General features: G+C 40.8%; 1 protein-coding gene across 12 annotated transcripts in view; it reads right to left on the minus strand.

The window, feature by feature from the left end:
- ptprt (protein tyrosine phosphatase receptor type T) overlaps positions 1-15,527 on the minus strand; it is a 501,813-nt gene that overhangs the window by 117,260 nt on the left and 369,026 nt on the right. For all 12 annotated transcript variants that reach the window (XM_014131664.2, XM_045691383.1, XM_014131665.2 and 9 more), the window contains exon 12: positions 9,838-10,111. In XM_014131664.2, coding sequence (XP_013987139.1) covers positions 9,838-10,111 — 274 coding nt within the window. The remainder of the gene's footprint in view (positions 1-9,837; positions 10,112-15,527) is intronic.

Here is a 15,527-nt window from a genome sequence, read left to right on the forward strand (position 1 = left end):
GTCTCTTTCTTGAGATAAAAGCATCTGCTTAGGTCCGAAAAGATCCACACTCCACACACAAGCACAGGCATATACATTGAGTTTAGAAAACATTAAGAACAGGTTGCTATAAATCACATTAAACCGTTGTATAAGAGATTCTCCTACATTTTAATTGTCCAGTCATTTATACACTGAGCGTACAAAACATTAAACCTTTTAGGGACACCAATATCCAATGGTAGAGCGTGGCACGAAATACAAATACCTCAAAAACTTCAATTTCTCAAACATATGACTATTTTACACCATTTTAAAGACAGGACTCTCGTTAATCTAACCACATTGTCCGATTTCAAAAAGGCTTTACAGCGAAAGCAAAACATTAGATTATGTCAGGAGAGTACCCTGCCAAAAATAATCACACAGCCATTTTCAAAGCAAGCATATATGTCACAAAAACCAAAACCACAGCTAAATGCAGAACTAACCTTTGATGATCTTCATCAGATGACATTCCTAGGACATTATGTTATACAATACATGCATGTTTTGTTCAATCAAGTTCATATTTATATCAAAAAACAGCTTTTTACATTAGCATGTGATGTTCAGAACTAGCATACCCACCGCAAACTTCCGGTGAATTTACTAAATTACTCACGATAAACGTTGGCAAAAAACATAACAATTATTTTAAGAATTATAGATACAGAACTCCTTTATGCAATCGCGGTGTCAGATTTTAAAATAGCTTTTCGGCGAGTACATAGCCCGGCCATCATGGCTAGCTAATTTGACACCCACCAAATTTGGTACTCACCAAACTCAGATTTACTATAAGAAAAATTGGATTACCTTTGCTGTTCTTCGTCAGAATGCACTCCCAGGACTTCTACTTCAACAACAAATGTTGTTTTGGTTCCAAATAATCCATAGTTATATTCAAATACCTCTGTTTTGTTCGTGCGTTCAAGTCACTATCCGAAGGGTGACGCGCGAGCGCATTTCGTGACAAAAAATGTCAAAATATTCCATTACCGTAATTCGAAGCATGTCAAACACTGTTTAAAATCAATTTTTATGCTATTTTTCTCGTAAAATAGCGATAATATTCTAACCGGGCGACGTTGTATTCATTCAAAGGCTGAAAGAAAAAAATGGAGTCGTCTCGTGGACGCGCATCTCCAGTGTCACTGTTCCCTGCCTGACACTCACAAAAACTCCTGCTGTTTTTCGCGCAGAGACGTCATTCCACTTTCTGGCGCCTTCTGAGAGCCAATGGAAGCCTTAGAAAATGTCACGTTACAGCAGAGATGCTGTGTTTTCGATAGAGATGCCACAGAAGGAGAACAAATTGTCAGACAGGGCACTTCCTGTATGGAATCTTCTCAGGTTTTGGCCTGCCATATGAGTTCTGCTATACTCACAGACACCATTCAAACAGTTTTAGAAACTTTAGAGTGTTTTCTATCCAAATCTACTAATTATATGCATATTCTAGTTTCTGGGCAGGAGTAGTAACCAGATTAAATCGGGTACGTTTTTTATCCGGCCGTGAAAATACTGCCCCCTATCCCAAACAGGTTTTAAGGACACCTGCTCTTTTCATGACAGACTGACCAGGTTAATCCAGGTGAAAGCTATGATCCCTTATTGATGCCACTTGTTCAATTCACTTCAATCAGTGTAGATGAATGGGAGTAGACAGGTTAAAGAAGTATTTTTAAGCCTTGAAACAATTTAGACATGGATTGTATATGTGTGCCATTCAGAGGGGGAATGAGCAAGACAAAATATTTAAGTGCCTTTAAACGGGGTATGGTAGTAGGTGACAGGTGCACCAGTTTGTGTCAAAAACTGCCATGGTCCTGGATTTTCACGCTCAACAGTTTCCAATGTGTATCAAGAATGGTCAACCACCCAAAGGACATCCAGCCATCTTGACACAACTGTGGGAAGCATTGGATTCAACATGAGCCAGCATCCCTGTGGAACGCTTTCAACACCTTGTAGAGTCCATGCCCCGACGAATTGAGGCTGTTCTGGGGGAAAGGGGGGGGGGGGGGTTCTTTACATTTTGTACACTCAGTGATACCATAACCCAGACACTGAACTTTGGGGGGGGGGGGGATTGAACTTTGGGAGGAATTGCTTATGCCTATCCACCGCAATGCCATTTCACTTCTGATAGTCACATCAATTCAGCATCAGGGCACACTCAGCAGCCCTATGATTCCTGTATTTTTCTCTTTCCTTCCTCTTTCCCTTTGTCTCTGTTTCTCCTTCCTTCCCTTCTATCACTCTCACTTTCCCTCTCTCTCTCTTTCCTTACTATCTCTCACTGGTGTGTAACCTCCCACAGTCTGCCTTCACAAACCCAGCCTTGCGTGGAGCCCAGGGGAGAACTACCCATCGCCTGCCCCTTCGGCCTCAAAACATCCATCCACAGGCCCTCCGCCCTATTCCAGCTCTGCATGCACGCACGCACGCACGCACGCACGCACGCACGCACGCACGCACGCACACACACACACACACACACACACACACAGCCTCTCTATCTTAATCAGACACCCAGTGTGTGTATCCCCAAACTGGGCCAGGTCTGGAGCCTGTGGGCACAGGGGTGGAATTGAAACCCCACCTCAGCATCAAGCCAGCTTATAAAAGAAAGGTGAGATAGATAGAGAGGGGAGGAAGGGAGAGAGCAGTGGCCAAGAGTTGATAGAAAAACCTGGAAAATAGGGGGAAATAATAGTGGCGCTTGCCTATATCATTGAGATATTCTTGTTCCATTTCTATGACCAGTACGTGATGAGGGAGATGATACAGAGAGAGAGGACATTTGGAATAATCTAAGATTTTAGGTTCTAAAAGCAACTCTTAGATGATCCTGATATAGAGCTCCTGATATGGCCTGTGTAAGAATCCCTCGGAGATTAACTTCTTAAAGGGCAACTCCAACACTTTTAACATTTAGGTTGTTACTATGAAGTATTTAGTGATGCCCTACACAGTTTTAGTGCACTTTTATGATTTCATGTCTATTGACTTTTTAGTGATGAGCAAAACCAGAGTAGGATCCCTGAGATGAAAAATAAAATAAATTATGGACAGTAATTTTCAGCTGTCTATACAGCCCATCGGTAGTTTTCTGATCATATTGGAACTCCTTGCTACTGTATATGTTGCTCTGGTTGTCTTGGTCTAATAACATCTGTAAATATTTTAAATAGGCACTCAAAAACCTATAGAATGATATTTATAGTCAGCTTACTCCAATATTTTTCTGTTGTTCAAGGATCAAACACCCATGATTCCATTCGGCAAAACCACCATCACCGACGAAGTTGCAGCTCCCTTGGCCTTTCCAAATAGCCTACATTTTCGAAGTGAAGAAACGTCTTACTTTTATTCGTTCCAATAGGCCTACAGTGTTGTTGGATGGTTGCTTCGACAGTCGCAAAGGCTGTATTTGGCTGTTAATGTTAAAACCACTTTATTTCAGATGCAGCAGGGTAAGCTACTTGGCTAGCTAGCGTTGCTAATGTTGGAATCAGACACAGTCTTCAAATCATGAGAGACTGGACAGGATTCCCTAGTGATTTGCCTGTACATTTCATAATAAATGTGCTTCAGGCCTACATGTTATGTGGATGGTTGCTTAGGGATAGCCCTTTTTTTCAAATTTCGGCCTAAAATGACATACCAAATCTAACTGCCTGTAGCTCAGGTCCTGAAGCAAGGATATGCATATTCTTGGTACCATTTGAAAGGAAACCCTTTGAATTTTGTGGAAATGTGAATTGAATGTAGGAAAATATAACACACTAGATCTGGTAGAAGAAAATACAAAGAAAAAACCAACCGTCTTTTTTCTACCACCATCTTTGAAATGCAAGAGAAAGGTCCCAGTTCTAGCCATCACTCTGGTTGCAATTCCGATGGTGTCCACAAGATGGCAGCAGTGTATGTGCAAAGTTTCAGACGGATAACTTGAAGTATGAGCGAACTACATGACATTTAGTGTGAAGTCACCCAGGAGACATTTGCATTCATATTACATTTTTCTGCAAGAATATCGTCAAATCTGTATACTTGGACTTTGATTTAACTTTTCCATTATTAGTAGCCATATTATAAGTTAAACATTGGCAAAAAAAAAAGTTTTCATAATTTCATAACTCTAAATATTAGTAGTTTTTGTCCGAAAGGAAAAGGCATGCTGTCGCAAAAGGTTAACACCTACATTTTTCAACAGATACAGGGTTTCTGTTACTCCCATAAAGCCCAGCTCATTGGCTATCTAGCTAGCTTTGATTGACCCCGATTGATGCATATTTGACAAAGATACAGTAGATCAAATGAAGACCGGGCGCGTTGTCGGCGTGCCATGAAGGCGTCGCTCTCTGAACAAATTTGGTGTCCTATAGGATACTACACCCCTAATGATATAGTGAAGTCTGGTTACATTCTAGGATCTCTGAGGAATACATACGAACGTGATTTGACTGGTTTAAATAATGTTTAGGGTTCGATTTTCACAGATTCCTTTCTTTGCAAATTGAACGAGTGATAATACAAAATAAATTGTGCATGCTATATGGACCTCTTTAGGATATTAAAAAATATTTTATCTAACAAAACGATACTTCATGTTATCTCTGGAACCCTTTGGATGATAAATCAGAGCAAGATTTCAGAAAGTAAGTACACATTTCACCTTCAGAGGGGAATTTATCAAACCTATCAATGTGAAAAAAGTGTTTTGTTGTTAGGAGCTCTCCTCAAACACTAGCATGGCATTTTTACACAGTAATAGCTACTGTAAATTGGACTGTGCAGTTATATTAACAAGAATTTAAGATTTCAGCTGATATAAAACACTTATATGTACTGACATTTGTTGTTTCTCTAAAATGTGCGATCGTGACACAAGGAGCTGCATGACATATAACTGTCCCGTTGACGGGATGCCGATCCTTAAGACAGTCGCTAAGCTTAAACTTGGCTGTTATTGTTGCAAACATTATTATTATTACGGATGTAGCAGTCGGGCTAGCTAGCTAGCATGGTAGCTAACCAACAGACACTAACTTAAGTCTAGCATTCGTTAGCATCTAAATTTGAATTCTTTTTGTGAAATGCATTTGATCGGTGACAGTGCCATTAACATATATACAGCATGATATTGATGCAAGCATTATAATATGATTACAAAAGTAATGTAAAATGCACTCATAACTTATGACAAGCTTCATCTGGGCATGCTAGCCAGCTAAGTGAACTGCAGACTTGGCGGTGCTTTGCATCCTGGGAGGTGAAATGCACCCTGGGAACTGTAGTATACTGTAAACGAGGGTCATGCAGATGCTTCAAAAATGACAAAAACGACTAAGTGTAGTATGACTAACATATCTTACAGTAGCGCATATACACTAACAGCATAATAACTGGTTATAAAGTGGTGGAATTGTCCTTTAAGTAAGGATTGGATTGTAGTGAGGAGCGGAGGAAACAAGGAACATATGGATAGACAACCTTCAATTGCAAGGCAAGTCATGGCAATACTCTAATATCTATATAGTGAAGTTGGAAGGTGTTAAGGGAACACTATCATTCTCTAAAAGAAAAATAAGCTCCTCTTCTTTCGTCACTTATTGCTCCCCTAAGTGAATATTTAACAGAGAGACAGAGCACCTTTTTCTCGATTTAATATTACTCTCCATATAACTCTACATTAATTGTGGCATCAACTTGCTGTGTTTATTCGCTCTGATTTACAGTGGCTGATAAGTTTTCATAAAAGTTTTTATGAACCACCTCCCTTGAGTGTTAGTTGGCTGAGGAACACAATAATAGAAGCTTGAGTAATCCAAAAAAAGCATCACCAGTGTCACCCGAGTTCTAGGGCATTCTTGATAAGCATGCCCTCCATTTCAAAGCACCTGGCAAACCATCGAAAAAAAAATTGTGAAAGCCAGAGGAGAATTCCCCATTCACCATCGCTAACCTGTTTGACAAAACTTGTTATGCATGGCCTAGACCTGAAAGGAGGCAGCCATTTGCAAAATCATTTTCACTGGGATGTTAATTCGCAAGCCTCAACAGTATGAAGCAGTAATGTTAATAAAGGTAGCGTTAATTTATAGTCTTATCCTGGAACGCTTGGCTGAGTTGCAGATGCAGGTCCCTAGTTGGAAGACATCTTGTGGCTAATAGCGCTAGCCTGAGCTGAATACCAAGTCCCTGTGGTGCAGCTGGTTGAACCGCTGTAGGAGACACAGACATCCACGGTGTCCTAGAGAGCTCACATCACCAGTCTGTCTAAATTGTGGTCCGACATGTCCTAATTTAGCCTCCTCCAGGAACTAACGGTAAAAATTAGCAGTGAAGCTACATTTGGTATTTTGACATTGATTGATGTGTTGAAATTCCTTGATAATTACGCCCTGTCCCTGAACAAAAACAAGAGACAGAATAAAATAAAAAAATTAAGAAAGTTGACTAGCGACAACAATTGGAACCTAAAAGATACCCACCATGAGCACCCAGTAAATTTGCCAAAGATGCAAACAAAAGAAAAACCCACACCAAATTTAATGACAGGAAACAAACCAAAATGGTGGCTCAAAACAAAATCAGATACAGGATAGTTTGTCTAAAAATCTAAATAGGAAGCACGAGCTAAAGGTGTTAACCCTCCACATCTATCAAGACACTGGAGAACTGACCCAGCCACTCTTAAATAGCACCTGGACCAGCACAGGTGAAACATCTTCCCAGTAACGAGATGGTAACCAGCACAGGTGTAACACACTGACTAACGAGGTGACACCCATCGGTGTGCCCTATGTGCTAATGAGCTATACGTGTTAAGTCCAACCTCAAAACATACATGGAAAAAACAAAACTTGTAATAGGAGAGAGGCATTGTGCTGTGAGATGTTGCTTTATCTGTTTTTTTAAACCAGGCTTGCTGTTAACTGTACCTCAGCATTTTCAAAGCCAACACTTCTAGATGTTGGGAAAAAGCACCATTTATTTTTTTTCGTTCGCTCCCTGGTGGTTGGTACCACAGGAAATGGAGTAGGTGTGTTGTCTCCTAGTTGTCAAGCCTCAACAACACATTCTGGGGGGATATAACTGCCAAAAATATGACCAGTCAGTCAATATGGCCGCCCTCCTCGCCACTGCTGTGTACGGCATCAAATGAAATGTTATTTGTCACATTCAACCACAACAGGTCTAGACAAACAGTGAAACGCTTACTTCTGGGTACTTTTCCAACTTTGCAGAGTTAAAGAGTCTGGTCACTGTGGCTGGTCTCAAGAAAGGAGCCTGGGGGACTTGATAGGCGAGGGAGGATGGTTGTTTCGAGTGCAATTGGCAGTGCCAGGAGAGATGGAGCCTGCAGTTGGCACCGGCATGGGCTGAGGAATCAGCTGGCAGCTTGTCTGTACTGGGGGGCAGAGCCTCCCTCTACCCGTCTCTCTCTCTCTCTTCCACTGTCTCTCTCTCTTCCACTGTCTCTCCCACTCTCTTCTACTACATTTCTCACTCTCTCCCTTCTTCCCTCTATCCCTGTCCAGACTTAGACTCTCCTCCCCAAGGCGATGTCTTTTCTTGCCATTTTTGTCAGGGAGCTTGGGTGGCATCGCATAGCTTTGGAAAAGCCCACTCTGGCTCATTTGATGTGTACTCTTTCTATTTGGCACAATGGAAGGATGAAAGAATGGCATCTATGGGATGCCACCCGTGAAAGAAGACTTGATGAGCAAACTAGGGGCTGCCATCATGCACAACTCAATCTCATTGGTATTTCAAGCTGTGGTAGAGGGTAAGGGGAAATGCACAGTACTGTCAGTGTGTACATTACGCAGTCTCTTAAAAGATGGAGAGTATAAGTGAGCAACAGTAATCAACATGTTTACACTGAGCATTTACATTTGTAACACTGGCTAAATGGAAAAAACCTTAAATGAAATAATGATGGGCTGCCGTACCTTGAAGCCACGGAGTGACAGTTAAGCCGCGCTTGATGTAAAGCTAAAAAAAATCTGTTCTCTAACCTGAATTTAATGGGGCAAAGTATAATGGAAAATAGTCACATACTCATCCCTCTAGAGGTTTCGACAGAGTAACAAATTACTGAACAAGAGAGGTGGAATAATTGCCTAATCTTTGATCGCAGGTCTAAACTACCAAGCTAAATCCATATTTTATGCATTACTTTTTATTTATTTATCTGGGTCATGGTCTAATGTTGTTTTGAGTGTTTTCTCACTGAGCCTGAAACTCACAGATTGAATTGACTGATATCCAATCAAATCATGAAGCCGATGTGACCAACGCTCAGGCAAGCTAAACTGCATTCTGGGAAAACTTGAGCGTTGGGAAGGTGCTGCTTATAACGCCAGCCGATGCCCCCGCCAAACAAAGTCGCAGCGGTGGAAAATGATTTAACAGTCCTCTGGTCTTAACCTATTTTGAAATCCATTTTATAGTCAAATTTTGTTTTACGATTAAGAAGAGCTTGAGAGCCATACATTTGCATGCTGTCTACGAAGAAGAACAGTCAAGATTTTGACATCCCTTTTGCCATTTTACTGTACATTCACTTGACTGATAGGCATGTATTATGTTAGGTTTGTACTAGACACAGGAGGCTGCCGCGGGAAGGACGGCTCGCAATAATGGACGGAAAGGAGCAAACGGAATGGCTTCCTGGAAACCATGTGTTTGATGTATTTGTTACCATTTCACTTATTCTGCTCCAGTCAATAGAACGAGCCCATACTCCCCAATTAATGGGCCACAAACCTCCTGTGGTACTAGATCATATACTGAGTGTACAAAACATTATGAACACATGCTCTTTCCATGACATAGACTGACCAGGTGACAGCTATGATCCCTTATTGATGTCACTTATATTTTATGAGGCAGATTTTAGAATATTCACATGAAAATCTGTCGCCAATTGGATGGAAACCTAGTTAGTGAAAGATGTTTGAGTGTAATAATGAACATTGTTCTTCGTCAGCCCCTTTATGAGTGCACTTTAAGTGCCGTTGAACAGGGTATGGTAGTAGGTGCCAGGCGCATCAGTTTGTGTCAAGAACTGCAACACTGCTGGGTTTTTCATGCTCAACAGTTTCCTGTGTGCATCAAGAATGGTCCACCACCCAAAGGACATCCAGCCAACTTGACACAACTGTGGGAAGCACTGGAGTCAACATGGGCCAGCATCCCTGTGGAACTCTTGTAGAGTCCATGCCCCAACAAATTGAGGCTGTTCTTAGGGCAACTCAATATTAGGAAGGTGTTCTAAATGTTTTGTACATTCAGTGTATATCATCTTAGTTGTATTTAAAAACAGAACTAAAGCGTGCATTCACCCCATAGTAAATTACACCTTTAAAGACTGAAATTGATATGATTCAAGATAGCATGAAAAAATGTGGTCTTTCAAGATTCAGCGCTGCACACAAGAGGTGAGTAATACTAAAAGGTTGAACATCTGTATTAGGGGTGTCACGATACCATTATCACAATACTACAATACTACATTTGTCATGGCAAAAAGAAAATCATGAAGCAGACTAAACTCTTTGTCTTATAAAAACCTGCTTTATGTCAAATATGGTGTGTTATAAATGGGAAAAGGACCCCAAATGACAAGGCTTGTTTTCCTCAAGAAATTAAGCCGTTTCATGTTTTATTTGCTTGTCATGATACTTCTGAGTATCATGATTATGGTATCGTGACAACCCTAATCTGCATTTAGACATCAGACAACAGTGAGGGACATTGAACAGTGATGGACCTTGAAAAGATTGTATGACAACTCACCCCATTGGCTTTGCTCAGGGCTTGGAAGTAAATGCTGTAGCTTTTGGCTGGAGAGAGGGGGGGGTTCCAGTAGCCATTGTAGGTCTTGTTGTCACCTACGCTGAAAGGCTGCACCACAGTCAGGTATGTGGGTGGGAACTCCGCTGCAAAGTAGTGGGGCAAATCCAAGATGGAGGCATTCTTGAAGCTGACCGGGACGGAGAAGCACTCCAGCACGTCGGCCGCCCGCCGCACCTTCTGCTTGCGTTCCTCTTTCACAACCAGCTGATAGACACTGGGGAGAGAGCAGAGGGCAAAGGTCCTCATCAGAGGGCTCACCAGGGTCTGTATTTAACAAGCGTCTCAGAGTAGTAGTGCCGATCACAATGAATAAGATTACCTGGACACCTGATCCTGTATCATCACTCCAACTCCCCGATGCTTGATACATACGGCTCCAACTCAACACTGGGTTTCCATAAGAAATGGCTTCAATATTAATTTAAAAATGTATTCATAAACATTATTACATTTAATAAGGAACCACCTAATGTGTGACTATAGCCATACTTTTGTATATACAGTATGGGTTTGTAGTCTGTGTCGGGTCAGTTCAAAGCTTCATACAAAGTATTTCTGAGCCGAGGCAGGAGTGTTACTGTTGCTCTGTCTTAACCAGCCAATGAACAATTCATACCACTCAAAATTGACCACATTACTGTTTTCCAGCATTAGTTTTGCTTTACGAATAGTACGCTCGTATCTCCAGCGTGAACTACATCACCTACTGAAGAAGCAGACATTTAAAAAAGACATAATAGTGGTAACTCCGCGGAAAACTATATACTATTTTAATTTAGGACAGAAATAAAAACATAAACACAGACTTGTCCAGGGGGAGCGCAACCATTGGGCAGTCATTTCTGTGAGGGGTCAGTTGAAAGGCCCTGTCAATTTTACTTTTAATTGTACCTTTATTTAACCAGGTAGGCAAGTTGAGAACAATTTATCATTTACATTTATTGCGACCTGGCCAAGATAAAGCAAAGCAGTGCGACAAAAACAACAGAGTTACACATGAGACAAACAAACGCAGTCAATAACACAATTTAAAAATCTATATACAGTGTTTGCAAATGGAGGTAAGGCAATAAATAGGCCCTAGTGGTGAAATAATTACAATTTAGCAATTAAACACTGGAGTGATAGATGTGCAGAAGATGCATGTGCAAGTAGAGATACTGGGGTGTAAAGGAGCAAAAAAATAAATAACAATATGGGGATGAGGTAGTTGGCTGGGCTATTTACAGATGGGCTGTGTACAGGTGCAATGATCTGTAAGCTGCTCTGACAGCTGATGCTTAAAGTTAGTGAGGGAGATATAAGACTCCAGCTTCAGTCATTTTTGCAATTCGTTCCAGTCATTGGCAGCAGAGTACTGGAAGAAAAGGCGGCCAAAGGAGGATTTGGTTTTGGGGATGACCAGTGCAATATACAGTTGAAGTCGGAAGTTTACATACACCTTGGCCAAATACATTTAAACTCAGTTTTTCACAATTCCTGACATTTAATCCTAGTAAAAATTCCCTGTCTTAGGTCAGTTAGGATAACCACTTTATTTTCTGAATGTTAAATGTCAGAATAATAGTAGGGAGAATGATTTATTTCAGCATTTATTTCTTTCATCACATTCACAGTGGATTAAAATATTACATACACTCAATTAGTAGCATTGCCTTTAAATTGTTTAACTTCGGTCAAACGTTTTGTGTAGCCTTCCACAAGCTTCCCACAATAAGTTGGATGAATTGTGGCCCATTCCTCCTGACAGAGCTGGTGTAACGGAGTCAGGTTTGTAGGCCTCCTTGCTCGCACAAGCTTTTTCAGTTCTGCCCACAAATTTTCTATAGGATTGAGGTCAGGGCTTTGTGATGGCCACTCCAATACCTTGACTTTGTTGTCCTTAAGCTATTTTGCCACAACTTTGGAAGTATGCTTGGGGTCATTGACTATTTGGAAGACCCATTTGCGATCAAGCTTTAACTTCCTGACTGATGTCTTGAGATGTTGCTTCAATATATCCACATAATTTTCCTCCCTCATGATGCCATCTATTTTGTGAAGTGCACCAGTCCCTCCTGCAGCAAAGCAGCTCCACAACATGATGCTGCCACCCCCGTGCTTCACGGTTGGGATGGTGTTCTTCAGCTTGCAAGTCTCCCCCTTTTTCCTCCAAACATAACGATGGTCATTATGGCCAAACAGTTCTATTTTTATTACATCAGACTAAAGGACATTTCTCCAAAAAGTACGATTCTTTGTCCTCATGTGCAGTTGTAAACCGTTCCCTGGCTTTTTTATATCAGTTATGTAGCAGTGGCTTCTTCCTTGCTGAGCAGCCTTTCAGGTTATGTCGATATAAGACTCGTTATACTGTGGAAATAGATACTTTTGTACCCGTTTCCTCCAGCATCTTCACAAGGTCCTTTGCTGTTGTTCTGGGATTGATTTGCACTTTCGCAACAAAGTACGTTCATCTCTAGGACACAGAACGCGTCTCCTTCTTGAGCGGTATGACGGCTGCGTGGTCCCATGGTGTTTATACTTGTGTACTATTGTTTGTGAAGATGAACGTGGTGCCTTCAGGCATTTGGAAATTGCTCCAAAGGATGTACCAGACTTGTGGAGGTCTACAATTGGCTGATTTCTTTTGATTTTCACATGATGTCAAGCAAAGAGGCACTTAGTTTGAAGGTGGGCCTTGAAATACATCCACAGGTACACCTCCAATTGACTCAAATTATGTCAATTAGCCTATCAGAAGCTTCTAAAACCATGACATCATTTTCTGGAATTTTCCAAGCTGTTTAAAGGCACAGTCAACTTAGTGTATGTAAACTTCTGACCCCCTGGAATTGTGATACAGTGAATTATGATTAAAATAATCTGTAAACAATTGTTGGAAAAAATACTTGCGTCAAAACTATAGTTTGTTAGCAAGAAATTTGTGGAGTGGTTGAAAAATGAGTTTTAATGACTCCAACCTAAGTGTATGTAAACTTCCGACTTCAACTGTACCTGCTGGAGCGCGTGCTGTGGGCGGGTGCTGCTATGGTGACCAGTGAGCTGAGATAAGGCGGGGCTTTACCTAGCAAAGACTCCCAATCACGTCCGGATGTGATACAGCCTGGATGAGAGGGTTTGTTTCTGCGCCGGGGTTCATGATTGGATAAGGACTTCTTTTGAGCCGTTGGACGCTATAGTGGTTGTCCGCAATTACGTCCAGCTATGCCAAGAACACACTTCACAATTAGGGAAATGTATGTTTCTGTAAAGGACTAGGGCAAATTATCCTAGCCTCTAATTTGGAATCTTTCATATGGGATAATTGCTGATGACCAAAGGAGAGTGCACTTTTGTTTTCTCTGACAGCAAATATCCAATTCAAGCTAATGGTTTTCAGAGACCAAACAAGTGCGGTGGAAAAATGGCTTGTTTGCGTCTGTGTGTGCAGGATGGACGTAACAACATGCTGTCTGATCATGTCGTGACCTTTTTTGTAAACATGAAACATTTTCGTTAACCCCTTACACTCGTGTAAATTGGCCTATATGGATAAGGCCAAATTGAAATGTTTCTAACAGAAGAACTATAAAAAGCAAATGCATGACCATAGTAGCAATTGAAAGAGAACACTTTGGAGATTATCAGGAAATTATCAGGCCAAAGACGAGGACACAACAGTTCACCTGAAACAAGACTGAATCCAAACATTTAACTGTTGATTTTATGTATATTTTACATTATCTGTACTTTTCACAGAATTTGTCAATAACAAAATCAGAAAATAATCTGGATATATTCAGTAACATAATAAGAATATTCATTGACATTTTGGATTGGGTGCAAGATAAGAAAAAAGTATTACAAGGGTTTGAGTGAGAGGTCTAACTGGTGTCTCCAAGTGGCCACACACCTCTCCAAAGTGTGCACAGGTCCTAAGTAATTCCAATGCACTTCTATGACTCAAGGAAAGAGCCTTCAACAATAAGTATTATTTTTTTTTTAGCTCTCCTAGCTTTGCCACTGACCAACTGAAGCAAGGACACTTGTAGTTTTTGTTTGGAACACAGCGCTGTTGTTGTTCACGCAATCCAAAAATGTTCCATTATAAATCGCAATTGGGGTAGTGGGCATAATTTGAAAGCTTATTCTATTGCCAACATGGCTAGCTAAATTATAAAATATGATCTTATATTGTTAGGCTTTCTAAAGGCACTTCATTCAAACTGATTGTAATGTTGGTGTACATAGAACGGAGTCATGAGAGCATTCAAGTGCGCGCTCCGCTGGGAATTTTCTTCACAATACTACAAACATCAGCTCATTCTGTTCAGGACATGTCATCCTTATAACTGCAGATCAAACATAGCGACCATAAACCTTGATACTGTAAATGTCATATGTTTTGAAATATGGAAATGTAAAGTTCACATTTGGTTTGCTTGTATAAAATTAGAGCGGTATTCATTTCGATGCTCAATGTCTCATCTTTTAGAACACATTGACTCCTCTCTATTTACAGCATTTCCCTCACTCAGTAACGCATGTGCAAAAGTATCCCAATTAGCAGGAGGGATGGGAGCATCTTCTTGTATCGCGTGGTGCTCAAGTTTATAACGGTTGTCAGTCAAAACCCACACAATGCTGTGAAGCCGAGAATGTCAGCTCTGACGTCATGTATAGCATGTTACTGTACAGCAACTGCATTCCAATTTAGGCGCTTATCAATGACAAAATCAGCAATTTTCAACCCGTATTCGAGATGACAAGGTCTGTGAGTGGAAAGGGCTACAGCTGTAGAGTCCAGAGCTTTTATGTTCTAGAGACAATTTAAAGCATTATCTGTATGTGAGATTTAGGCTACTGTATTTACCATGTAATGGCCTGTTTTCAACATGAGGCAATGAAGCCCATGCCCATCTGGTAGCACTTAGGGGCATATTTGAAGTGTTTATAAAATGATTTAGTAGTTGATACATCAAATAATTAAATAGAGCATATGAATAACATGTATTATAGTTAACCTCTATGATATACAGTGCATTCGGAAAGTATATCGACAAATTAATTTTTTCCACATTTTGTTACGTTACAGCCTTATTCTAAAATGGATTAAATAAAATATTTTCCTCATCAATCGACACACTGTTTACATAAGTATTCAGATCCTTTGCTATGAGACTTGAAATTGAGCATCCGGTTTCCATTGATCATCATTGAGATGTTTCTACAACGTATTTGGAGTTCACCTGTTGTAAATTCAATGATTTGGAAAGGCACACACCTGTCTATATAAGGTCCCACAGTTGACAGTGCATGTCAGAGAAAAAAACAAGCCGTGAGGTCGAAGGAATTGTCCGTAGAGCTCCGAGACAGGATTGTGTTGAGGCACCGATCTGGCAAAGAGTATAAAAAAAATGTCTGCAGCATTGACGGTTCACAAGAACACAGTGACCTCCATCATTCTTAAAAGGAAGAAAATTGGAACCAGCAAGACTCTTCCTAGAGCTGACCGCCCGGCCAAACTGAGCAATCGGGGGAGAAGGGCCTTGGTCAGGGAGGTGACCAAGAACCAGATAGTCACTCTGACAGAGTTCCAGAGTTCCTCTGTGGAGATGGGAGAACCTTCCAGAAGGACAACCATCTCT

This window comes from Salmo salar, chromosome ssa12 (assembly GCF_905237065.1).
Source record: "Salmo salar chromosome ssa12, Ssal_v3.1, whole genome shotgun sequence".
Lineage (NCBI taxonomy): Eukaryota > Metazoa > Chordata > Actinopteri > Salmoniformes > Salmonidae > Salmo > Salmo salar.